The sequence below is a fragment of the Chaetodon auriga genome, chromosome 14 (assembly GCF_051107435.1).
Source record: "Chaetodon auriga isolate fChaAug3 chromosome 14, fChaAug3.hap1, whole genome shotgun sequence".
Lineage (NCBI taxonomy): Eukaryota > Metazoa > Chordata > Actinopteri > Chaetodontiformes > Chaetodontidae > Chaetodon > Chaetodon auriga.
Genome location: NC_135087.1, coordinates 19,087,501 through 19,114,583, shown reverse-complemented (window position 1 = coordinate 19,114,583; position 27,083 = coordinate 19,087,501). Strand labels below are relative to the sequence as shown.

The 27,083-nt window shown below is 45.1% G+C and overlaps 4 protein-coding genes across 9 annotated transcripts in view; 2 read left to right on the top strand and 2 right to left on the bottom strand.

Moving 5' to 3' along the window:
- Positions 1-129: 129 nt before the first annotated feature.
- Positions 130-5,159, top strand: psma6a (proteasome 20S subunit alpha 6a). The gene is made up of 7 exons (XM_076749597.1): positions 130-298; positions 919-1,013; positions 1,181-1,262; positions 1,783-1,938; positions 2,053-2,231; positions 3,623-3,717; positions 4,154-5,159. Exons 1-7 carry the CDS (start codon positions 223-225, stop codon positions 4,209-4,211), a joined length of 741 nt encoding a protein of 246 aa, XP_076605712.1. The 5' UTR covers positions 130-222; the 3' UTR covers positions 4,212-5,159.
- A 314-nt stretch (positions 5,160-5,473) lies between these two features.
- On the bottom strand, positions 5,474-10,233 carry nfkbiab (nuclear factor of kappa light polypeptide gene enhancer in B-cells inhibitor, alpha b). Its single transcript, XM_076748951.1, has 6 exons — positions 9,892-10,233; positions 8,299-8,404; positions 7,960-8,170; positions 7,135-7,223; positions 6,730-6,990; positions 5,474-6,634 (listed from the first exon to the last, which is right to left on the bottom strand). The coding sequence occupies exons 1-6, from the start codon at positions 10,143-10,145 to the stop codon at positions 6,599-6,601; spliced, it is 957 nt and encodes a 318-aa protein (XP_076605066.1). The 5' UTR covers positions 10,146-10,233; the 3' UTR covers positions 5,474-6,598.
- Positions 10,234-18,650: 8,417 nt separating this feature from the next.
- On the top strand, positions 18,651-22,063 carry insm2 (insulinoma-associated 2). Its single transcript, XM_076748950.1, has one exon. The coding sequence runs from the start codon at positions 18,774-18,776 to the stop codon at positions 20,763-20,765; it is 1,992 nt and encodes a 663-aa protein (XP_076605065.1). The 5' UTR covers positions 18,651-18,773; the 3' UTR covers positions 20,766-22,063.
- Positions 22,064-22,157: 94 nt separating this feature from the next.
- ralgapa1 (Ral GTPase activating protein catalytic subunit alpha 1) overlaps positions 22,158-27,083 on the bottom strand; it is a 60,821-nt gene continuing 55,895 nt past the window's right edge. For 5 of the 6 annotated variants that reach the window (XM_076748942.1, XM_076748941.1, XM_076748945.1 and 2 more), the window contains one exon: positions 22,158-25,503. In XM_076748942.1, coding sequence (XP_076605057.1) covers positions 25,358-25,503 — 146 coding nt within the window. In that variant the 3' untranslated portion in view covers positions 22,158-25,357. The remainder of the gene's footprint in view (positions 25,504-27,083) is intronic. The other variant, XM_076748943.1, reaches the window with a different exon arrangement.

Here is a 27,083-nt window from a genome sequence, read left to right as displayed (position 1 = left end):
AGTCAGTAACATTCCATTGCAACAGTGCAAAGCAGCAGCAGGGTTACAGTCCGTCGTGACATCTGTAAACTACAAAGCTGCCAAGTTGACCCGGATGTGGAAGCCTTTAATCGGACACGTCATATCCGGACTCGCTGCTGGGGTTGTTTTGCCTCTGTTTCCTCTCAGTTTACTTTCAACTTCAGTCTACACCAGTGTTTACCTCACTTATTTCCAGCCGTCATGTCTCGGGGGTCAAGTGCAGGGTTTGACCGCCATATCACCATCTTCTCTCCGGAGGGAAGACTCTACCAAGTCGGTAAGCGGTGAAAGAATTGAACAAAACTCAACCTGCTCTGTCATCACTACTGGCTAACATGCTAACTATAGCTAGCAGCTTCTGTCTAGCCCAGTCATACTTCATTGTTATTAAGCAAGAATTTTATTTCAGTACATCGTGGTAGGGTAAAAATGTAATTAATATATTGTTAATTGTAAGTGAATGTAAGTTAGTGAAGCAATAATTAATCAAACAGGTTCGTTTTGTTGCATTTGCTTCAGCTACCTTAGCTAGCTTAATTTAGCTATGGAGGAGTGCTGCCATAAATTGAAGCTGACTGGCTGAATATTTATTTGTTTATTTATTTTTCGTACGTATTTTCATTTCTAATTTTTAGCTATTCTAGCGACCAGTTAGGTAACATACTATTTACCCCTTGTTCTCACAATTTTCATTAGTCATTCTCTCAAAGGAGTCGTTATAACTGAGCTGTATTCAGTGTTGGGACAAACCTGTGAAACTAAACTGGAACCATCACGTGTTCTAAAGGGATCTGTCATAAATAAAAGTCATACCATTTGTATTTACAATTACATGCAAAAGTAGTTTGGTGCACACTTGGAGCTCATGAGTTTATTTTTCCTTCTATCTGTCTTAAGAGTATGCCTTCAAAGCCATCAACCAAGGGGGACTGACCTCCGTGGCGGTCAGAGGGAAGGACTGTGTAGTGGTCGTCACACAAAAGAAAGTCCCAGTGAGTACACACAACCACATTAGAAACACACGAAAGTGTGTGTTTCTGTGTATTCTCAAATCATGTGGTTAAATTCCGCAGCTGCTCTTATGGCTGTTGTATTACTGGTGGAGTATGTGTGAGGTGTACATTTCTCTACTTTTCTCTTTGTCATGCATTTTTCTCAGGACAAGCTTTTGGATGCCTTGACAGTCACACATCTGTTCAGAATTACAGAGAACATCGGCTGTGTCATGACCGGCATGACTGGTAAGCAATGTCTCGTCCAAGTGATGGTGAATACACAAACTTAGAGGTGTTCAGTGGTTGCCAGCAATTTTTAGCTGCTTTTTTGCAGCAGGACAAAGATCGAGGCTGTGCGATTTTAGTCAAGTACATTACAGAACATTACATAATGCAAGACAACAAAACCACCTACCCAGTTTTAAGAAGTGGTAAGACCCGATCAGCTGTGAGTTGCAAATGCATTGTCGCTAGCGAAATAGAAAACTAAAACTTTGAACCTGGAGCTCGAACTGTACTTGTTCATGGACTGGCTTGTCAACCACGTCGAAAGAAATGAATTATCCACCTCTAATACTGTCATTTCATGGGTCCAGTTACAAAAAGAAGTTCTATCGTAGTCTGTCCCTGTATACAAATTGAAACAACCTGCTTGTGTTGTGTTCTTTCCTGTATTTGTTCATTCTTTAATTCATTTGTGTGAAATGCTTTTTCTGCCTCCTTCTCCTCCTCCTCCTCCTACTCCTCCCCCTCCCTCTCCCTCCAGCTGATAGCAGGTCTCAGGTGCAGAGGGCGCGGTATGAAGCAGCTAACTGGATGTATAAGTACGGCTACGAGATCCCTGTGGACATGTTGTGCAAACGCATGGCAGACATCTCCCAAGTCTACACGCAGAATGCTGAGATGAGGCCGCTGGGCTGCTGTGAGTTGTGTGCTTGTGTGTTTGTTTCTAAAGGGCTGTTTAAATCGATGACATTGTGTGCTTCTCTTTGTTCCCAGTGTCCTGTCATCAGTCTGTCTTTTGTCCTTCCTGCAGGTATGATAGTGGTTGGACTGGATGAAGAGTTGGGTCCGCAGCTGTATAAATGTGATCCAGCAGGCTACTACTGTGGCTTTAAGGCCACAGCAGCTGGAGTCAAACAGACTGAGGCCACCAGCTTCCTTGAGAAGAAAGTCAAAAAGAAGCTGGATTGGACCTATGAGCAGACTATAGAGGTAGGGCACACACACACACACACACACACACACACACACATATATATATATATTACGAATCATAAACACAAAGAATTACCAGATTTTTTTTCAAGCTCCCCATATTTATTATAGAACCCTGGTATGTTTGGATTCATAATGCCACATGGGATTTTTCTCCTAAATCAACCCTGCTGATTACGATTGGGGAATGTTGAATACTGTCAGGGGGGGGGAAAAAAAAAAAATAGCCAAAAGGCTTTTTATAGCCAATTTCAATCCATCACTTTGTGGTTCACTCCAGTGGAGAGGAAACCAAAGTGTTGGAGCTGCTGAAGGAGTGACATTAAGTAATGTCCATTAATGTACATAAAGTTATGGATTTAATTATACACATCAGGAATCAGGGCTCTACACTAACTTTTCCACTGGTAGCACTGGTGCGACCAACTTTCTCAGTTGGTCGCACCAGCACATGATTTTCCTATGAACTGGGCACATGCCTTGTCATTGGCATAGGTTGGGTTCACATTCAGCCCGTTTTTTTTCATCAGTGCGATCTGGGATTTGAATTGTGTGAACGGGAGTTCCTCTTTCGCTACGTTATAGGCAGTGTTAAACTTAATGACCATTTCGTTCTCTTCTGTTGAGCGATTACTCTCATCCATCCGCTGAAAAAAAGTCGGGAGGGGCTCAGTGTTTCGGGTGATGCATTGGTCTCGACAGGTCGTCTGATTTGGCACCTTTTGCTGGCTCTACCTAACCACCAGTCTCCTCCTCTCTCTCCTTATTTAGTTTTTGAGAAAAAAAATCAGCAATAGACCGCTTCATTTTTGAGAATAGCGAAATGCTAGTCTTGGTGTCTTGAAGTTCTGTGCGCTGCGCGTGTACGCGACGGCTTATGTGCACGCAACGGTGCTGTCTCAACAGGAGAGAGTGCAGGTGGAGGCGGCTGACTAAGCTAGTGAAAAAAAAGGACGACTTTCAACCACAACGTCTAACCCTAACCCTAACACGGAGCAATAAAACTGATGCGCTCGCACGAACGCGACCAGATGAAATTCTTACTCGCAAACTCTGAAAAAAAGGTCGCATATGCGACCATTTTGGTCGCAGTCTCGAGCCCTGGGAATAGTAAGAAATAATATGAATAAATATGAGAAACAAATGGAATATGTCACCTAGATCTAAATTGAATGTAACATCCACCAAGTCCATATTTAGTCAGTCTTGGAAGAGTTGCACATTGCCTTCACTGACAAATATCATTCAGTTTTTCTAGATTATTTGGCACTGTGGGCGCCTTGCTGTTTCCAAATGCATCTACTTGCCAGATGTGATGTTGAATGTACTTTCCTCTCCTCTCCCTCCTGCCGTGCTTCTCATCAACTCTCCCTCTCTTCTCAAAACAGACGGCTATCTCCTGTCTGTCAACTGTTCTGTCCATCGACTTCAAGCCCTCTGAGCTGGAGGTCGGAGTTGTCACTACAAAGGAATCTAAATTCAGGTGAGTATTTTCCTGAGACAAAGAAAGTATCTTGATAGCCACGATTGAGGAATATGATAGTGGCCACAGTTAAATGATTTTTCCACTGCCCAGCTGCGGCTGTAAATGGGTTTTGCAGAATAGAAATGAAGCAGAGCGTCACTGAAAACAGGCACATGTAGCCAAACTTCCTGGATAGATGTTACCAAAAAAACAAAAAGAGAAAAGCCGTCTGAACAGATTCCGTCGCTCCTGCTTTTCAAGTCTTGCAGATTATTTTTAAGAATGGATCAAACAGACAAGTTTTGTCATGGAAATTCCCTAAAAACTAACACCAGAGATAAGATCAAAGCAAGAGCTCACGTGGTTGAATGTGTTCTCAACGTGTCCGTTTGCATGTAAGACCTTCAAAATCCGCCACAACAGAAATTCTGACTGTTCGGTGTTTGTGTTCCAGGATTCTGTCGGAGTCTGAGATCGACACTCACCTGGTGGCTCTGTCTGAGAGGGAGTGAGGGGAGTTGGCGGCCATTTTGCTGCCGCTGTCACGACTCTGAAAAGGATGATGAACGTCGACACCAGAAAACCCTGACTCCTCCACGCAAAAGCTATTGTCCAGAAGAAAGGCGCAGGAGGAGCTGGTATCATCTTGTTCAGAAAGGTGGTGCTACACAGCGAGCTCGACAAACAAAAAGCTGAACAGTAAAGAACAATGTGGTCCTTTGTATAATACCGGGTGGGTAGAACACATTACCCATCTGCGCTGCTCCATCCTCTCCGGTCATATCCAGGATCTGACTGGACACAATATTTTCCCCAAAATTTGAGCCCTCCTGCGTTTTCTGTCAAGCCACACTGAGACATCCTCACTGCAGGCAGCTGCCACATGGCACAGAGCCTGGAAAGATGCTGGACATTCAAATCTGTCTAACCTATAACATATGAGTCTGATATGTTCTTGGCCGCTGAGCCACTGGGCCACAGTGCCCTTTCTGGATTGGAGCTCGGCCTAAATGACTTCAGTTGAGTGTGACGTGAGCAGATTGGAAGACGAGGGTGTTGCTAACACTACAACTACAGCACAATACTTCTTACCCGCTATGGACTCGGAGGTCCTGCAGCTCCTTGAGTCACTGTGCGCCAGCAGTGCTTCCAGTCTTTACTCAGGGCTGCCACACACGTCTTTCTGATTTTCTGTATCAGCTTCAAAGTCTCTACTGTCTTCAGCTCCAGGATGATGTTTATGCTGTTATGCACTTTGTGATAACCCAGGGAACAGCTGTGGGAATTCACCCATTGCGACAGTCATCGTTGTCACACCCCTGCTGAGGTCTGCTCAGGTCAACGTCAATGGGAAGTCTCTAATTATTTCATTCTCCCCCCTTGTGTTTCGAGCCCCCCCCCCCCCCCTCTGCTGCCGTCGCCGTACATTACTGCACTTCTATTAAACAATGTTTTTATCGAACGCTGAAGTTCTGTGTTTTCTTTGTGTGTTTAACCTTGTGGTGCTCTGGGCTCACTGTGACCTGACCTCATTCACTTCATATTTATGCCAGAAAATGGTACTAAGCTTTTGGTTGAGCTGGGTAAAATCTGGAAATTCTGGAAGTGCTGGAATATGAGTCACAGGGAGAGATGTCACTACAGTAGCTGCACTCCTGGTATTTTATGTGGATGTAAACTGACTCTTCATGTGCCACCGGTGTTTAAAAGACTGCACATGTAAATCTCCTAAATACGCTTTTAGACACCAAATCCAAAAGTCTTGCAATTATTTAAAAAGTACAGTATTTTATTGTACATTGTACTTCCAGCTATATCCCAAGTCCCATTGCAACTTGAATTTGGAGAGCAAATCCACAAAAAAACACTTCACAGACTTACATAAGTGTGTTTAACATTGACGTCTGATATTTATTTGACTCTTGAGTAACACTCCCTTCGTACCCCTGGCCCTGAACTCGACTGAAGCATCCTGTTATTCAGCGGAGATTCCCTTCTTTGGAGGAATGAGAAGCAGGAATGTCACGAACAGCTGAGTGTTCTGTTCCTGGGAATTTCCTGTCCCTTCCCTCTCAGCTCCACCCTCCTAAAAACTTCCTGATTTAGAGGACCGTGCAATCAGCCTCAGTCCACACACACACACAAAATTTCCCTCCGCCTGGAAACGAGTTAACGGCACTTCCTGCATGACACGCATTATATGGGAACTGTCTGCTGGGTTATGTGTGATCTTTACAGTGATAACACCTAGATTACAATGTTGTGTGTACACATGTGAAAGCATCCTTGCCCAAACCACCAGGACCGGTTGCAATTGTCCAATCTCCCACCACCCATTTCCACTTCATGCCACCCCTCCCATTCTCCACAAATATATCCACACAGGCTTTTACTGTTAAATATGAGTGTTTTTAATTTAACTGGAGTGTGCTGGACTGATTGCTGTCTGACATATACAACCTGCTGAACTGTACACATTCACAGCTTCCATAAAAAATACATCTTTGTATACACAGCATTTACAATATCATACAACAGAGCTGTTGCAGGTTCATCTGTGTGGATGGATGGTTTTTTTTTCTTCTTTGCGACATGATTTGAGTGTCAACAAAATACAAGCAATCCTCTTCTCATACAATAATCCCATCATCGTGTGTCATGGTTTCACATCTCAGCGTGCGTCTGCTCTCCTGCAGCCCGGAGCGGGCTCGTTGGTTGAGCCTCCGTTTGATTCTCCTATTCAGCTGCCTGTCCATCAGCGGTCACGCCCGCGCCGTGTCTCCCGCGCTATCGGGCTCGTGACCTTATTGCAGGAAGCAGTAGACGTGCCGAGCCATTTCTCTTGTCCCTAACAGTCATCACCACAGCCTCTGTAACTTCCTCTCTCTACCGTTTCCTGCTAATGTCCGTTCCACTGGATGTCGTCATAGCCCACCTAGACACACACGGAGGACATGAAGATGGTTACGCACTGGCTGGAGAGCAACTTTCCACGTTAACGTGGAAGCTCTGCATTTTCAATATACGCACCTCCTCATCAGACTCCTCGTTCTCCTCTTCCTCGCTGTCGTCCGATTCGCTGTCGGGCAGCTCCCTCAGGTCCGGTTTGGTCAGCGAGTACAGCTCTTTCCTGATGTCGTCGTTGTCGCGGCCGTAGGTGAGGTGGTAGGGGGTGTGGCCTCCGGAGGTGAGGAGGTTGGGGTCTGCTCCTTTCATCAGCAGCAGCTTGACCAGCGAGAGATTCTGCTGATCCACGGCCAGGTGCAGCGCACTGCGACCATTACGCTGCTCCTACAGGGCAGGGACAGAACACGTTTTAGGAGTGTGAGATGACATTGAGATGTACTTATATTTAGTGTATGACACTGTTGGTCATTCAGTGCCCCAAGGATTTCCTGAGTGTTCTCATATGGTGTGTGTGTGCGCGTTGTTTACCTGTGCATCAACGTCAGCTCCTAGATCCACCATGTTCTCCACCAATGAGAGGAAACCCTGAACTGAGGCCAGGTGGAGGCAGTTCTGACCTGCAACAAAAACATCAGAGGAAGAGCGTTACAACTGACACCAGATCAGTCGTTTTATACCTGCAGTTCTCTAGGAGTTCAGGTTCCAAAGGCGAGTCTATGAGCTACATGTAAGTTACAATGAATCTGCCACTTTAATGCAAATCACCAAAGGAAAGCTTTCATATGCGTCCATTTTTGTTTTGTATGACTAAATTAGTTCAGGTTTTTATTTATAAAACTTGGTTCCCCACAGAAATCCCCAAACTAGCCAACCATTCCAAATATGTCTACAAACAAGTCTAAAACTGAAGCCCTCCACTTTTCTATTTGGAGCCTCAGCATCTAACATTATATTCCATGTAATAGATGGGTTTTCGTCAGGATATGATGGCTTGAACGGCTGTGGCATTCCCCTTGCTTGCTTAAATGTTTCCTTCCACCTAACCATAGTGTTCAGGGATAATGGGCAGCAGAAATTACTCTTTTCATGCCCACCACTCCTTCTTTTAAGCCGTATTTAAGACCAGCAGCAGTCTGGGCAGTGTCTCGCCTGCTTCCATGCACTGAGGGTGGGCCACCACAGGATGGAAATTACCACCACAGCTACAGAACAGAGCATTCTAATAATGCTCAAACACTGAAATTTAGCCCGCCACTGCTAAATCCAAACATTTTTGCTCCCTAACACATAATTCTGACAACTGCAGCATTTGTCAGAAAAGTCACAAAGGCTCAGCGTGTCCAACAATCTCACCTTGATAGTTGCAGGCAGCCATCACTGTGTGTAGATGCTCCGGCTGACAGTTCTGTGTGAGGACGCTGAAGCACGGCAGGTTACCGTGGCGACAGGCGATGTGAAGGGGCGTGTCCCCGCTGTCGTCCACCAGCGTGGGGTCGCAGCCGGATACCAGGAGGCGCTGGCACACGTCTGCCTGGTTTGTTATTACTGCCAAGTGGAGAGGAGTCTGGGATGGCAGGAAGTTAAGAGAAGGTGAGCTTTCGAGTCAGGAGGCGTTTTCACTATTCTTCAGATGAGACTGAACAGATAAACATATTCCTCTTTAAATCCTCTTCAGAGGCGGCTCTAGCGTACCTGTCGCTGGTCATTTTGTGTGTTGAGGAAGTCTGTGTTCCTGGACAGGTCTATCATTGTCCTGATGTAGTCCTTGGCCTCGTGGATGATGGCCAGGTGGAGCAGCCTACAAAGACAGAGAGGGAAGGTGGAAACCCTGTTACCATACAGGACGCAACCAAATCTACAAGACTGAAGGAATATTTTCCACAAGGAACCCAGTGACACACAGTCACTTGACATCTTGTAACCAAGTGCATAATAGAAAATGCACATATGGCTGATTGTGTTTTTTCCCCACCTATATCAAAACTAGCCCGAAACCTAATGGTTTTAGGATGGAGCTATGGCTTAAAATGCTGAATTTAACACACAGGACAGAAAAGCAGAACACGCTTTGAGCTCAATCAGGTGCAGATTACAAGTCATTCTTTATTAGACTACTGCAGAGAAGCCCTGATATGCTGACCACTTAATACTGTCATCCTCAGAAGGAAGACAACAAAAAATAAAATAAAATAAAACGCATAAACTGACTTCCATCAAAAATGCGCAGGGGGTTTCCTCAATGAGAGCTTTAGTACATCTCTGTCTTTAATACAACAGTTCATAAGTTTCCATGTCTTGAGTCTCCAACCATTCAAATTATCTTTATTTACACTAAGACATTGAGATTTTTGTGTGTGACCCAACTGTCAATTCAAAACTTGATGTACTGAGGATCATTTCATAAGAATGCCATTACAGCACATATATGTAGATAAATAAAACAATAACTTTAAAAAATGGTGCTGATGACCCTAAGTGTTCCCTGGACCCCACACTGAGAGCCACCGCTCAGTGGTGGCTTTAAATCTGTCTGTCCTCTGCTTAAATCACTGTATCATGTTTCACGCTTCACTGATTGGTATGAGATAGTTCCGGTGTTCACTTCTGACCAATTAAGTCACGTTGTTCAGCCCATTATTCATGCGCGTGCTGTGAGAACAGTCCACAGTCCTGTGTTTGGACTACATTTCCCGGCGGATGAATTGCGATATAACAAAAATAACATTTAGAGTCACTCTTCGTGTTATTCCCCCTGGTTTTACAACAGCAGCAAGCCGCAGACACGCACTATAGAGCACAGTTTCGCCCTCTCAGCCTCCACAGACTCACGTTTGTGTCATTTAAGGCACTTTTTTTCGACTTTTTTCTTCTTCTCGCTTCACGGGAGCGCGCGTCGGTCGGATTCCTTGGCGGCGCGCCCGGGACTTTCCCAGTCTGACCCGCGGCCATAGTAGATTCCCTCCTGATAATAGCCTTTTGTTTACGTCCAACACCGCCGCGCCTGACCGCAGCTGGACCCATTATCACAACCGGACACCCGTCCTGTGTTTTCAACGCCGCAGCAGCGTACTTTTATAAACCCCCAGCCCGGACTAAGTTAGGCCCGAGCCTGTGAATTGTCATGACAAGCTAGAGGAAGACATTCCCCACAGGAAAGAGATCAAATTACCTCCAAGACCCGAGCAGGGCCTACTCAGGCCACACCACAAGCTGTGACGATACCTACGAAGACCCGTAAATACCCCCATGCGCTAACCGTGTAACGTTACTCCCGGACTGACTTACGTGTCTCCGTCCTCCGTGATCTGTGTTTTCCATTCGTGCAGCTCTCCGGTTACAGCGGGAGCTTGTTTGTGCTGCGGCGGCTCGCATTCCACCTGGAGCCGACGGATCTCGGCCGCCACAGCCTGGTACTCCTCCTCCTTCAGCGAGTCCAAGCCGCTGTCGAGCCGCTCCTCCGTCGACTGAGCCGGCTTCCCTTCTTTGGGCTCCCGGGTGTAATCCATTTGGTTTAATATACTTGTCCGGTGGAGGTCCATGGTGGTTTGTTGTTCGAGACGAGGTGCGCTCGGTCGTGTTCTGGCGGAGCGCTGCAGCAGTCTGTAAATGCCCTCTGTGTGGCTGCAGCGGGGCGGAGCTAGCAGCTAGGCGGGGGATTTCCAGAAAACTGTCACTTAGAATAACACACAGCGTACAGATCGCTGGCTCCAGGAGGGGATTTCTATTGAGGCACAGAAATACGCTTCTCACTTTGTCACCAAGAGAGCCGAGTCATTTTGCAGGCTACATTTGCTGCACTGAAAACGTGCATATATGCAGAGACGTCTGTCTTTCTACAAGTATTTGAACACAAGAAGTGTGCATTTGCCCTCTAGTGAGCACCTTTAACTTGATATCAGTAGTTACCTTGAAAACATGTTTTTAAGTTATTATGCAAACTATGTTCTTAATCAAACTGAGGCTCTTTCAAGTCAACCAGGCCAAAAGCAAAAGGAGGAAATCAGCCTTCCACCCACATCAGTGCTTCAACAGGTCAAATGTTAATTCTACAAGAAGAGCAAACGCTGAAGTCTAGGAAATCAGAATAACTTGGAGCACAAGTCTCTGTATTTTCCAGTTGTCCCTCTGGTTGGACACATGTCGGGGCAGTATAGAGTTTCTGTTTCGACATGATTGAGGGATGGATGCATGGAAAGTCCTAAAACTGCACCTTCGTTAGCACGTCTCTGCTGAATCACTTGACAACAGCTCAACAGCCTCTCTGCGTTTTGAGAGGGTGGGGAGACCAGCAGGTGGGCGCAGTCTGCAGCGAGCACAGGAGTTTCCTCCAAAACTTAAAGTGTGATTGCTGTGTGATTTCAGTTTATTTATGCCGTGCAAATGATACCACGAGCACAAGAGCAAGCCAAAAGGCCTGCTGCGGAGTTTCCCTGACATCCTCAGATCTGGACCCCCACCTTCAGGTTTATGTTCGTTCTTAAAGACACATTTCACACATGTTATTCTTCATGTCAGAGCAGCTCCTAAGATATTGCTGTAATAGATAAAATGTGCCTTATGTCTGCGTCTGTTCTGGGAAATTGTAATTCAGCTGCACGCATAGACAACTTGTGTCTATGTACAAAGCAGTATTCGTGTCTTGCTAGTCTAATTATTTCTGATGCCACTGCTGACTTTTGTCCTGAGAAGATGATTAAACTCCCCCTGATTGCCTGCAATCACCCAGTATCAAATCACTCATTCAGTTCTTTTGCAGATAAAATGGAAAGACTCCAAGTTCCCGATAAGGCCACGAGACTTTGCGAGGGCTGTGACATATCCCTTTAAAAACAAACACCAAGTTGAACGTGATGTTCTGGGGGCCTGAGGGAAACTCCAGGCATGCTTTACCTCCCATTGTTCAGTCTGCGTGACCAGTTAGACTGGGAGGCTCAGGCTCCGCTCCCAGCAACATACAACGATTCTGGTCAGGAAAATGCACACATGCAAACGCAGAGTGTTTCACGAGGAAGTAAATGTGCAGAATGCTGTGCACAATCAACTACATTTAGGTATTTACCATGTTGCACAATGTTGAATTAAGAATACTTTACTGTGCAGTGTACTGTACAGGGTCTGAAGCAAGAAGGGAAAGACTGTGGAGAGGGCAACAAGCCACAGTTCACAGGTCAGTCTAAACACAGAGTGTGAATCCAGCCCGCTCCTCACAATCAGCTTTGAATTCACAGTGAAAACAAGACCTCCGTTTGAACCAGAAGAAGGCAGATGAATGGAGGAGAGGAATGCACACAGCAGGCTGGAGGATTTAGACACCAAAGCGGAACAAAGCAGTTACACACATTTGCACAAAGCGTCATGCATTTAGACGGAGGGAGCGTCCAACTTTCCATTTGTGAATGAATGGTTATCATCAGGGTTGCTTTTTATGTCATGTCCACTTTTCTAGATAGAGAACAATCCAAACAAGACAGACAATGGCAAGAAGCACTCTGTGTCTTCTTCTGTGGAAATGAAGATGCATTGTAAATGATGCCAGTGTGATTGGAGTGAGGAGAACTGAATCATTTTGACCGGAAACCAGTCAGATGAAAACAACGCAGCTCGGCATCATTACAGTAACTGACATGAAAGTCTGAAACGACTGATGCCTAAAACAGGACAGAAGCAGAATTCTCTAAACCGGAGCCCTAGACGTGGAGGGAAGGAAGTGCACTTGCATAAGAAATGGTTGTCCTGGATTGTTTTTGTGTAATCAGTGTTTTTCTGGGGTGTCTCCCAGCAGCCCTTTTCTGGGCTTTTCAATATGTAGCCAGTCATCAGTACTTGCCAGATTACCCATTAACAGCTGGAGAGTGGTCTAACTGGAAAGCATGGGGAACAGAAACTGAGATGGTGTTATCAAGTCTCTGATAAGATCTGTCTTTATGAGTTCTGTCACTGTAGTTTTGAACAAGAAGGATTCACTTTTCCAGAGAAAGAAGGACCTTTCAGTAAAATGATTCTGTTTAAGATGATTTTATTGCACGTGACGCGGCGTGCAGTCATGTGTGGGCGCTTGTTGTGTGTGTGTGTTCCTTGCATCCTATACGATGATCCTTTTTTCAGTGCTTTCTGTATTGGATTTTTCATGTATTTACTTTATCTTTCACTGGAACAAAAGGAAGCGAGCCGAATGAAAGCCAGGTATTTTTCTTGGCAGTCTAAGTGCCTCTCTCAAGAACATTAAAAATAATGAAAACACACCGATCACACAAGAAAAAACATGAAGGAGGAAAACAAGTGGCAAAATAACATTGGCTTTAGGGCTAACACTGCCAGTTCCTGGTATCCAGTTGTGCATGGGTGATGCTACTTAGCTGGTTTCATTAAACCGGTGCCAACTTAACACCACAAGTATGTCGCTTCATCCAGCTCACTGTTGTGCAGTACGTGTGAGTAAAACAGAGGCTGAAATAGTTTCACTTTGGATATGAGATTAAAACATTCTTCATCAGGGGCCAAAAGCAAAACACCTGTTTTATTGTGCTGTTAAGATGCAAAAAATTAATTATTTTTTGGAGAGAAATGCTGGACTCAAATCAGTTCCCAGCATTTTACAATCAAAGTCTTTGCTTTATTTCAGAGTGTGACGACGTGGAAAGCTGCAGTATTTCTACTGGTCAGGCTTGAGATGAAGAGTCACAGAAATGACAGAAATCCAGGTACAGTATCTGTGCACGTGTGCGCGTGTCAGTGGGAATCTGTCAGCGTTTCAGACATGAGCTGACATGTACAACACAGAGTGACTCATCGTGATTCACTCAATCAGCCACACGCACTAAAATGCACGAAGGTAAAGGGTCAAAGTGAGGGATGACTCATCAAATCACATTCTGAACGTGTGACTGTGTGAATGCCAAAAGCGTGACAGAGGCATAAAAGCCCCCCATGAAGTCTGTGGAGTTTCACTGTTTTAACCTGCGTCTTTACCAGCTTCCCCTTTTCCTCCATGTCCTGCTTCCTGTGCCAGACTGCAGACTGACTCCTTGTCTGGCTGACTTTCCGCTGTATTTACTGGAGGATTTTACAGTCATGTGGTGTAAATGTTTGCAGTCATTTCAGTCCACCCCATGTTTTAAACAGAAGGAATTCAAGATGAATATATAAGCGTGCAGAGCTGCGGTCGAAATGTATTCTAGTCCGAGAAGATTATCTACAAGTTAAGTGTACATCAAAGTGTTTGCCGGCCTCCTGCTTCAGACCACATTGATAAACTTGAAATGTGTTTTAAGAAGAATGATTTGGTTGAACTTTTTACTTGTGAGGCTGATCGTTGCTCGTTATTTTGCAAATTCAAGTTTTACATACAAAACATGATCAATTTATAAAATATGACGTACAGATTAAACTCATTTTAAATAGTTAAATCTTCTTCACCTCCACCAGCAATAACATGTAAACACTGTTTACACACCATCTTATTATGGATAATAAAGAGTTTAAAAAGCATTTTTACATCGTAGTATTGTTGAATATGCCAAAGCAAAAAAAATCTTATAATATGGCATAGAGACACACAGTCAGGCCAAACTTGATATTTTCATATGGCATTTGTTCCACACATTGCTCAGTATGACAGAAGATGAAGACAGTGGCATAAAGTCAGACAGTGACTGCTCAACAATTAATTCTAATATTTCACTGATAATTCGAACTTCTTTGTGCAGAAATGTTGGATCCAAACTGATCCAGCTTCATATTTGCAACCAGTATATTTAAAACATGTTCATTAACTTGCCAGAGAGAATACAAACCTTAAACCTCAAACCTTGTCATTACTTTGCAGTAATTCTTAACTACTCTGTTGATGTTCCTGGATTTTGCTGAGTCTGCTTTAATGAGCTGTGGGGGTTGATGCAGTCAGCAGTGCAGACTTCCCTTTTGTTAAAGCGGCTTGTTTTTCATTGCTTCTATGTCACAGCACTTTGAGAAAAGTTGCCATGCAGATACAAAGCTCCAGTTTCCTGTTATTCAGCGCTGCACTGGGCGACAGGCAGCCAGAATCAAACGCTCGTGTCCCGGAGATCAAGTTGTAACAAGAATTTTGAATGACAGTGAGCTTCTTGCTGGGTGTGCAGACAACAAAACAGGCCGCCCAGGCTCAGCGTAACAATGGCAGGCAGAATGACAAAACAGCAGCAGGGTGGGTGAGAAAGGAAGAATGAAGCCAGTGGAGGCAGTTTGGTTTCTGTGCAGACACGATCTCTGTCAGCAGGGGGAGGAAGAGGGCTGCTGTCAGTCAGCCAAGCCGTTCAAATCCACATCATCGCTGCCATTTAATGATATTTATCATCTAATCCTCTGCTGGTCTTTGTAGAGGCCAACCGTGGGGAGGTCAGAGTCACAGAGGAGCCCCCTGAAGCTGGAAGGATTAATCCAGGGATCAGCTTGCTCAAGGACACTTCAGCAGGGAGGTCGTCTTACACTGGAATTTAAACCCAGTTTAACAAAACAATCACGACTCAAGGCTCACTTAGTGGATAGAGACATGTAACCTCAGTAGCTGTTATGATTTCATCCTGAACACGTTTAGGACTTCTTCATCCATGTTAACTTGTGTTCATAACAGGCAAGTGCACCTGCTGTCGATGGGCCAGTAGATGGCGCCAGATGAACACTTTGTGAGATATGACCTGCCGTCTCACCACACAGTGAATACGCTGAAGGGGCATATGTTGGGCATTTTAACTCTATGATAATGAAGTTTGAGCATGGAGCCCGGGACCAATGAGCTGACAAGGATTCGATTATGATTTCTTTGTTTCTTAATTTCTCATCACTCGAGGGCCGATTGGATCCTGCGGTTCATTTGGAGACTTTCTGATCAGTGTTTAAGTTCATCATAGTGACACGGCTTTTGTGTAGAAGTATGCATGTAGACAGAGAGAAGACTTTTCTTTGAGCCACACAAGAAAGACTTTGCTGCAGGAAATGTCTCAAGATACAGTGCTATAGCCTTTTAGTAAGACTGTAGACTGACAGATAGAGGACATTTCTCAATTTCTGCATGTGTGTCTGCCTCCTCTGTCAGTGGATGGTATTTGTTTGTATGACGAGTGTTAACACCTCTTGTCATTAATGATTAAGTTCTTTTAATCAAGAAACCAGTATACCATTGCTTAATCTGTGTTTTGTTCCTATAATAATCCCTGCAGCAACCCACAGAGCTCAGACACTTCACAGCCTGACTCTGTGTGTGTGTGTGTGTGTGTGTGTGTGTGTGTGTGTGTGTGCAAAGGAGAGCTTTAAATCAATGCTGACCTGTTTTAATCTGTCGCAAAGCTTTTTTTTTTAGTTGTTGCAGGCCACATGGTGGAAAAAATAAGGCATCACTGTAATTATAAAGACCTTCTCGTAGCTGCATAGAAAGCTAATAATCATGACACTTAAAAAAATCTCTTTCTAATGTTACATCTGATTGTAAACTCAAGTCCTAAAACTAAACTACTAAACTACTACACCACTAGTTAGGTGAGAAGCAGTGAAATGTTTAATATGACTGGGTTCCTTATATTTCTATCAGACATTTGGCTCTGCACACACACACACACACACACACACACACACACACACACACACACACACACACACACACACTTGTGTACAAGCACAGGTCCCATCCTATAGTCCGAGGTAAGATGTAAACTCCATGTAAACACAGACGGACAGACAGCTCAGCTGTATAATACTGCAGTACTTACAGGCTTGTGACTGAGAAGCATAGATCAATAGAGTCATTTTCAGCAGTCTGGAGGATTATCCACCTCACTGCCCACTGATGCGATGCAAACTAAAGACACACACACACACTTCATGTCCCCCAGCCAACATCGTCCTCAGCCTGTCTGTGGATCCATATTTTTACAGGACACTGACTGAGAACATTTACCCTGTGTTTAAACTATTGAAAAGATATCTGTCTTATCCTTTCATTATTTTAATGATGCAATTTTAGTCCCAGTCCACTTTTAATGAACTGTTATTAGTAATTATTTTAAGCAGTCATTTTTATTTGGAAATTGTTTTGAATATTACTGTACAGTTTTATCCTGTTCTTCATAAGATGGACATCAGCCAGGCAAAGTCATAGAAATCTAAATTATGAGAAATTAAGTAAGGTGAAATAAATCACATTTTTTACTTTTAAAATTAAAATTTTGAGAACTTAGTTTCTTATTATGCTAATTATTTCATTTTCTTACATACATATATTTTTGTATACACACACGTATATATACCTACACAATAACATGCTGAAATGACTGAAGGGAAACCAAGTGAAGCTACAAAAACAGAGGCCTCAGTCACTGCTGCGTCAGTCAGTTAGGTCAAGACATTAGACAATTACAGTGAAAAACAACCAAAATAAAGAAGCAGAGAGCTTGGTGCTTAATTAGTTTTTAGTGTTGGCCTCCACCACTCATCTCATTTCTATTCTCATTCCTATTCCCCAGGCGGCCCTCGTCAAGCCAGCAGCTCGACCCTCAAGCTCGTTCTCACGCTCATCCGCCTTGATTGATTTCCAGGGAGCGACGCCGGCTGGCCTGAGCCCACTGGCCGAGCTATAGACCGCCTGGCCCGCGCGGAGGGGCCGGCCTAACCCGGGGGGAGAGGATGGATGGATGGATGGATGAATCTCCCTCCGATCTCTTATCAGCCAGAGCAGCTTCTAGTGGGAGGACCGGTGTGAATAGTCCCTACACACACACACACACACACACACACACACACACACACACACACACACACACACACACACAAAACCACCGTCTCCCGCTCTGTCCCTCACTCCTTTACAGCGCCGCCATTCTATTGGGGAGATAAAGCCACGCATATGTGCACATGCAAACACACACACACACACACACACACACACACACACACACACACACACACACACACACACACACACACACACAGAGGGAAAGCTATGCCCGAGGTATTCCCACCAACAACAAAGACACAGATAATCAGACACTTCAGCGGGACAGAAACGGTCCATTAGTGCTCTTACAAAGATATGATCTGTATTTGAGTCCCCACGGATGCTGTTTGTAATTGCACTGACCCCACCACGCAAATCTGATCAGGTATTCTTTAAAATCCATTTGCATGTTTGCATGTGAGAGGTGAAGGCACATCAGCTTCGAGAAACAAGAGGAAACGATCGGTGGTTGAATCTCATCAACGTGGGAGCAAGAACAATATGTTATTTCACACCCCAGCAAGCAAAATGGCTAAGTGCATTCAGAAAAGCCTAATTCTACCGGGGAGAGCTATTCACTGAGTGGAATTACTGTGAATAACAATAATAATAATAGTTATTTAATATTTTAATATAATACAAAGGTTTGTTCACCACATTATGAGCCAGATTAGAGCAATCACAGACCAACAACAGTAAAAACAAAGTCATACAATGACGAAGGTACCTTAAACTATAAACGTAAATAAAATAATGTTTATATAGATTATATAGTGCAACCTATCCCATGAGGCACCACCTGTTTATTTCAAGGTATTCAACTCCAAAAGCTTCTGTAAAACATTCGTGAGCATGCAATGCATGTAGGTTGATGTCTCATTGGACCTCGTAATCTTGTCCTAGTTGTTCTTATAATAGAAAGTAGTAAGATATAATTTTGGAGTCATTTTGGGACTTAACCTTTACCAAATCTCCTTGGTTTCAGTCAGTCATTAGTCATTGTTCTATTTTGTCTCCAAACTGTAGGTACGCCCACGTTTAAGTCTGATATTAATTTAAAAATGTCCCCTAATGTCCACTAAAAACAAATAGGCCTATAATGCTGAGGGTCAATGGCAAATGGCAAAAACTTATTGTACAAGTGTGCAATGTATGTGCGCGGGCGCGTGCGAGAGGGAAAGAGAGGCTGGTCGATAAAAACAAATACGCGCACCACATACACTGTTGTCTCTCACGTGCTCTCATCACACCTGCGCACGCCTCTCTCTCTCTCTCTCTCTCTCTCTCTCTCTCTCTCTCTCTCTCTCTCTCTCTCGTAGCCACTTGCCACTTCAAAGCTCTACTTGAAAGTGGGCTCGAGACAAGAGTTGTTGCTCTTTCCGCCTGGTGGTGCCACGCGCCGAGCATCAGTGTCATCATCACCATGCCTCGAGGATTCTTGGTGAAGAGAAACCGGCGATGCTCAGCCTCATATCGGTCGCGACAAAAAAGTAATAACAAACCTGGAACATATGACGGTGACAACAACAACGGTGAGAACTCTGAGGGGACAAAACTGAAGGCGGTGCAGGAGCAGGTGCTTTTCCAGTTTGAACGGCCGGGTGGACTGTTCCCGGTGTTCCGCGAGGACTCCGCCGGCGTCAGAGAGGCGTGGAGCCCGCACGTGGAGTCCGCGCTGGAAGCGGAGGCGGACCGGCGCGCGCAGTTACCGGAGACGGAGGAGCAGGTGAGCGAGGTGGACGTTTTAACTCCCGATGGTGATTTCTCCTACTCCTTCCCACCTCCCCTTCCTCCTCCCCGCGATTTGACATTAACAGAGTCTTGCAGCCCCGTTAAACCGGTCGGCACGAGACTGCTGGAGCAGCACGAGGAGGGGGAGAAACAGCCGTTGTACCCCGGCAGGTGCCTGACATCATCTCCAGTGTCGGAGTTACCGGAGCTGCCGTTCCTGGTGAGCACCACGCCGACCTCGGTATCGACTTCTTTCGAGAGGCTCCTCGCGACCAGCAGCCGCCACGCGCACTCCTACGGGCACAATGACAAATATGACCCGAATGTGGGTCATGTGCACTTGTTCCCGCCACTGACGCTGATGAACCAGGAGCAGCATCACGCAGCGAGAAAACGGTCGTTCCTTGAACCGGATCAACGCTTGAGCAGCAACAGACACAACAAGCAGTCCGTGGGCAACCCGTCAAAGAAACCCAAAGTGAACCGGAAACTTAACTTCGAGGATGAGGTCACGACCTCGCCGGTTTTGGGTCTGAGGATCAAGAAAGAGTGTCCCGAGCTGAGGAGACAGCGGGAGAAGTCGTCTGCCCCCGCGGGGAATCAGCCGCTGGGAGAGTTCATCTGCCAGCTTTGTAAAGAGGAATACCCCGACCCGTTCTCTCTCGCGCAGCATAAGTGCTCTCGCATAGTGCGCGTGGAGTACCGGTGCCCCGAGTGCGACAAAGTGTTCAGCTGTCCCGCCAACTTGGCCTCCCACCGTCGCTGGCACAAACCTCGTCCCGTAAACAACCAAGGAGGAGAGACTCCGTCAAACAAGAGTCAGCCGTTAAAAGAGGCACGAGGGCTCATTCAGCACGAGAGGCAGCCGGTAGAGATGGAGGGCAAAGAGAACGAACTGCTGCGCATAAATACTAATCAGCACCACGGAGCGCTGGACAGTTCCCGCGTCAGGCGCGAGCCGTCCCTGCTGCTGCTCCACCACGGTCGGTCTCGGGACAGTCCGGACAGCGACAGCCTCGCGCCTCCTCACTATGATTCCTCGCTCAATTACCGGAACCCGGCTGAAAGCTGTCTAGACCTCCAGCAGCAGGTGAGAGCGGCAGACAGCCCACCCTCGAGCCTCCTTCTACTGAACGGCAACCCAGACGAGCGCGCGGACCTGCCCCAGCAGCAGCCGCCGTCACTCCCGCATCCTCCGTTACCGTTTGTCCAGTCGTTACCGGAGGAGGAAGTCTACGAGTGTCGGTACTGTGGGAAGAAATTCCGCAGACAGGCTTACCTGAAGAAACACCTGGCTGCCCACGAGATGTCAGCGCGTGCGTCTCCGCCCCCGTCATCTTACGGCCAGGTGCGCGAGAACAGTGGCGGGCAGAGCCAGGTGTTCCTGTGTCACCTGTGCGGCGCGCGCTTCCCTTCGGTTGAAATCAGGGACAAGCACCGTCTGTGGCACGCCATGAGAGACGACTTGCTGGCGGGAGCGCTGGGAGGAGGACTCAGACCAGATATATTCCACGCGCAAGGAGAAGAGAGCGGGACCAGGGAGTGCGAGCAGCAGCAGATCTTCACGTGCAAGCACTGTCCGTCCACATTCTTCAGCTCCCCGGGGCTCGCGAGACACATCAACAAGTCTCATCCCACCGAAAACCGGCAGGTGATGCTGCTGCAGATGACCGTGCGACCGTAAAATGCGCGCGAGATACAGACACTCAACAGATTGTTTTGGACAAACTTATTAACTGTGACTGTTAGCTGTTTTCATTCACATTGAAGTACGTATTTATTTCAGCGATGCTTCTATTGTAAATGCGGACTGAGGCCTGTTTGTTTCAGCTGTGGTCAAATCAATGGGTGCTACAGGACGAGGATGGCGGTTGAGTCACTGTGCCTTTTGTCTATATGTCAGTGAGCATCTTGACGTCGAAGTAGTTTCACAGGGAGTCTACGTAAGACGAAGTGACACTAAAACGATGCAAACTGTATCTGTGGCCGTGGGACCGACGGGAGAAACCAAAAGCAAGCGCAAACAAACCTTTGCTGTGCAGCTGAAACTCGGCATTTAAATGTAATACTGCCAGTTAAACCGGAACTGTCCATGGTGTTGAAACTTAACCATCGTCCCACTGAAACCTGTACAAATAAACCACAAGCCCTGTCCATGGTACTGACACCAGTAACAAAACCAGAGGCCAGACGTCGTTTCTGTTTTTTCATTCTCCTATAGAGAATATATGTCTTTATCTGCATTGGCACAGAGGACGCCATCTCTTTTCAGCTTCTCTTGCATTTTGTCACATTGCACCCAGCTCTCTGTAAATGATCTCACATGAAAACACAGTAACTCTACGGCAAATGTTAATGAACACATGAGAGAATAGACAGACGTTAGTTTGACTACAATCACATTTTAACGAAGCTTAATTAGAGTAAGAGGGAATAACTTTCCATATGAGCAATGAATGACACAGCTCCCTCCACACCTGAAAGACCGTTAAACATACGTCTGTGGCCAAGTAATCAGATTACACTGAAGCTCAGCGGGAGTCTAGTGTATTACATTACATTCTGGTGTAAAATGTAGTGACCTGTAATTAGAAAGTGGCCTTTCTTGCCCCAAGAACTGGAGACAGAATCAATGTCCTGACTCGATTTAAGAAACGATTTAAGGTACCGCGAATTAAAAAAAAAAAAAAAAAGAAAAAAAAGAACATAATCAGACCATAACATGCCTTTTATAGTAAACGTGCCAGTAAACTTCTGCTATAAAATATTTTCATACTGAAATGGAACATTTAATGTAAGTACTGCTAGTAAAAGATGTCTTTTTGTCTTTACGGATTGTAAATTCCTGTCGAAATATTTGCTAAATGCCTTCATGATGCTAAAAATGTATTTGTGATTCTATGAAGCTCATACAGTGCTATTTTGATATGTTTCAAGTTGAATGTGAAATTTATTCAAAATTACTGTCAATAAATGCTAATACGGTATAAATGAAGAAGAGTCCTGCCCTGCCAACTTATTCATGTGGCTACACACACACGCACGCACACACGCACGCTGAACACATGAATCAGTCAGTGGTATGAATCATTTATTGTCAAATTCCGTCATCGCTCTGTGTGTCCAAAAGAGACATAACACGTTTACATACTACAGGTCTGACAGTAACATAGTTTGAGGAGTAGGAGTGTGTGTGCATGTGTGTGTGTGTGCTGTGATACAGCTGTTACATGATCAACACATGCAGTTAGTACTGAACTGGTGTCATGCAGTATGTACAGTCAGTAGTTACATACATCAGCTTTGTCCCAAGCTAACGTGTGGACAACAGCTGAACCTGTATCCATCACAGCATCCAGAGCATCCATCCACACAGGCACAGAAGTTCCAAATATTCATCTGTGAAGGGACATTTCTGCAGTTGATACGGCGGCAGAGGAAAGGGGAGTCTGACCCTTCCCCTCCCATTTAGACAAACTAGATGTCAGATTTGGGTGAAGAAGGCTGAAGCCTTCAGGGTGGCTGATATGAATCGTCTTTAATGGTGAAAGGCTTTCAGTAACTTTTTCTACACATTTTGGTTGCTGCTTCTAGATTTAGACTAAGCAAACACACACTTAAGAAGCCATACATCCGTTTTAGTGATCATCGTGTTCTCAACACTGAATCCTATTTTAAATCTGCAAATTTGAAGTGTGAAATTTCCCATTTTTTCCACGACACGTAAAAAGCAGCATCGTGACTGCAGTGATCGTACGGCGATACGGAGGTTTTAATGCTAAAGGTGGAAAACGGGGCGCTGCTGTGTGGAGTTTACGCTGTACTGAACAGGTTCAGGTTGTCAAAGCGTTTAACAGGATGTAACCGAGCACACTGAGACGCAGTTGGCGACTGGCAGGTGAGCTGTCTATGCACAGATCAGTCCCAGAGTGCAGTGGGGCTACTGGCCCACGTGCCTCAAGCAATCAATGGCGCTTCAACTTCAGCAGTAACAAGAAGTGTAACAGCAATAATTTAAAAGGACAACTCAAATCTCAACGTGATTTCAAATATTCACAAAGTAACACGACATGAGTTTGACTGGCAAATGTCTAAAAGCTAACAATTTCAACTCCCACAAAGGGGGCCAAAAAAAAAAAAAAAGTTACAATCCCGTTCCTCTCTACGGAGAATCTATGGCTGAAATAAAACACAAAAATATTAAACAGTAACAGAAAACACAGCAGTGAGGTCTGATGCAAAACCTTGAACTCAGATCCACAGTTTCAAACGCAGATCTTTCATATGTTTGTTTCCTTTAGGCCATGAAGACAGGAAATCACCGAGACGTGCGGAAAAACACGCCGTCATTTGAAAAGGAGGACACGATGGAAGTACATGAACGCTGATCTGAAAGCTCGTCAGCTGTATTTGAGCCGAGCCGAGCTGATGGAGTGTGAAATGACGGCGTTAAAATACATGAAAGTCAAGCTTAGTGTTACATTTCGTGATTACATGCGGATCCCCTCCGTTCAGACGTGGACCGGGGATGAGTCGATATATAAGAGCAGCGTGAAACAAAAAGCACGGAACCATTCATATCTAACCGATGAGAAGCTGAGACCTCTTTCCTTTCTTCCCCTCTTTGGCCTTGGATTTACAGTATCTCTCTTGCTTCCCCACCAAAAACAGCCCCTCTGCCTCAAAAGACGCCGAGGCCCATTCAGCAAAACGTCAACGAAAAACGATGGTTCTTCTCCCCCCCCAGCCTGGCTGTGGTACAAAGGTTAGGCATATTAACAGTAAAGAATGAATTTGCCTTTAAACTCCGAGACAATGAAGTGCAAACTGGTTATGAAGAGGAAAAAACCATTGAAACGTAACATGCTGTAGTGTCAACCCACTGAAGCGGATATGTGATTTGAGGTTAAACCACAGTTTGGCTTTGGCAGCTTTTTCTCACAGGACAGTATTTACACAACAAGCCTCCTCACACTGTACACAATCTTATAGATATTCATATATATATATATTTATACTCATACATATATAGATATACAGAATATATGTATATATATATAGTCAAAGGAACAAAGAAAGAAACGCTGTGGTTCGATTGCATCAGGTGACGGAGCGACACTGAACTTAAAAATACAGCAACATTCCTGTTCGGGTGGAAAAACAATTTACAGTCAATTTAAAAAAAAAAAAAGAAGGAAGAAAATAAACGCAACGAACATCAGTGCTTGTTCACATTTTACAGCATGAGGAACAAAAAAGGTCAAAACTAAACTTTATGTGACAAGTGCTTCCTCTTTGATCAGTAATGTCTGGTTAGCTTTGCAGTGAGCGCGTTTAAATAGTCCCTCCATCATTACTTTAACACTGCTTCTCACACGGATTCATTCAAAGGGTCAGGAGGGGATTTTCTTCTGGATTCAAACACGCCGGGTGTGTCCACAACGACAGGGTTTCATATTGTTATTAGCAAACAGGTGAGTTGCTATTTACATGTGATGAGGGCTGAACTGACAGCGACCCCGGGCCTAACGCTGTACTGAGAACAAAAATAGACTTTTCTCTTGCTTTCCTCAAGCGACACTGTAGGTGCAGCCACTCTGACTTTGACCTTTTTGTATCAAAACTCGTGTTTCTGTCTGTACACACATGGACTGATTATAGTACAAATATACAGATTGCCCAGTAGCGACGTTCGACAACACGGCCTGAAGAGTCTCTGCTTTTGTTTCTCTTTGTTCTGCAGTTTGACCTCAGAGTATAATGTGGCACACTTAAGCCTTTTTTTTTTTTGTGAAGTCCCGGTTTCGCTGCAGTGTGAGCGATTTCTAACATGGCACAGATTATTATGAACTAATACTGCGCTGCTCGGGCTGCGCTCGGTCAGCTGTTTCTACTGTGGCAAAGGTTGGCATGCTGCAGCACTGGATCCACCGGGTCTTTGACGGCAAAGCTCAGGATAAGTTCAGCAGCTGGGAGCACTTTCAAAATAAAGTTACGGTATGATATAGTCCACAGAATACTATTACATATGTTTTTGAGAGTACAACTGTGCGTCTAAGCGTCCTGTACATAAAAGGCCAGTGTTCGATCAGAACGGCAGCATGCTGGATGATGTGTATTTCGGTTCATTTCAATGCGTGTCACGTTTAATGTCTTGTACTTTTTAAGTGCAACTGTAGGCCAAATTTCCTCTGGAGAAACATTTTTCGAGGACTTCGGAGTCTGACTGCTTGATCAGACATGACGCCACATTAAGTGCCAGTCAATCTAGAGATCTTAAGTCTTGTTGGCAGATCCAGAGGAGCGTCGCAGCTTCATGGACATGCGGCTCTTGCTAGTCCGAGGAGACATGGGGGACGCCGAGTCGCTCCCGGCCTCCCCAAGAGCCGGACTTTCTCCCCGAAGAATCTCTAGGCAGGAGCCTGAGGAGGAGGGAAGGGAGAGTGTGAAGGGAGGGATGAGTTGAGGGGATGGGAGGGAGGGGAGTGAGGAGGGTGGGTGGATGGGGGAGGTAAGGATAAAGGAGAGGGGGAAGGAGGTAAACAAGAGCAGAAAGGGATGAAGGGACAACAAGAAAATTACATCACATCCCATGATGTTCTCCTGAGGCAGACTGCACAAACCCCTACAGTCACACAGGCAGGACAGACAGTGACACACACACACACACACACACACACACACACACACACACACACACACACACACAGACACACAGACACACAGACGACAACAGACAGACAGCTAGAAAGAGACATACAAGCTCTATTTATTCAATTTCTATTCTATACTGGGTTGGTTGTACATACATACATACATACATGCATACATACATACATACACACATACACACATACACACACACACACACTGACTCAGGTCCTATAAATACTGTCAGACTTCACACTATCACAATCACGCTGTGCTAACTGACTCTCCTGCTCCATACACCTGCATGCTGGAGAAACACTCCACAGCTCAACGTGCAGAAAAAGACGGCCACGTTGTCTTTTCAGACGTCTTGGCTGTGAGGCCCTCTGAGACTGGATGTGTCATTAAAAGCTGTATAAATAAACTTGTGCTGACATCACATAATTAACACCTGCCTCATGCTGTCTGCTGCCGAGGCAACACGTGCCGGACAAGTGTTTGGATTTAGTGACAACACACAAGCAAAGTGCTGAAGCTATGCAAACAACTATTTTATCTACACTTTCAATGTCCTCCGATCCTCTTCTGGAGCTCTGCTCTCATTGGCTAATGCTGGTCTCTGTTCAGCTTTGAGTGGATGAGAAGCTCCATTTAGACCTGAGTTACAAGACACTGTAGAAGTGATGCTTCTTGCTGGATTGGATGTACTATCACACAAATACTGATGTACTGATGGTCCAAACAGCACTGAATAAAACACACTGATATCTGGCACCATGGTGTCACATTAAAGTAAAATTTGTTATTATTATTATTATTTTTTTTTTTTTACAGTGGCTGTTGGGAAAATAGGCTAGAAAATTAGATTAAAAAAGAAGTGGCCATTATGTCTACAGATGATATGTAAGCAGATCAGGAAGAGGACCTGAACTGAGTTTCTATCTACCAAGCATACCATTCACAGCTAGCATGAAGGACTTTCTGCTTCAGACCCTTCCCCTTCACCCTGAGCAGGTTAAAGCTGTCTAGTGGTTTAGGGACCATTAGATACATAGCACTATGCTCTTCTACAGAGGAGGAGAGGAGAGGAGAGGAAAGGAGATGGCAGGAGAAAGGAAAGGAGATGATGGGAACGGAAAGGAAAGGAGATGACAGGGAAGGAAAGGAAAGGAAAGGAAACAAGGGGAAGAGAGGAAAGGCAAGAAGGGCCAGTAACAAAAAGAGGCAAAAACAGAAGAAAAGAATGGCACACGAGGAAGGAGAAGAAATAAAATACAGGGAAAGGAGGAAAATAAAATGAAAGGAGAAAAGGTATAAAAAGAGGGCAAAGGAGCAGTTAAGGCGAGTGGAG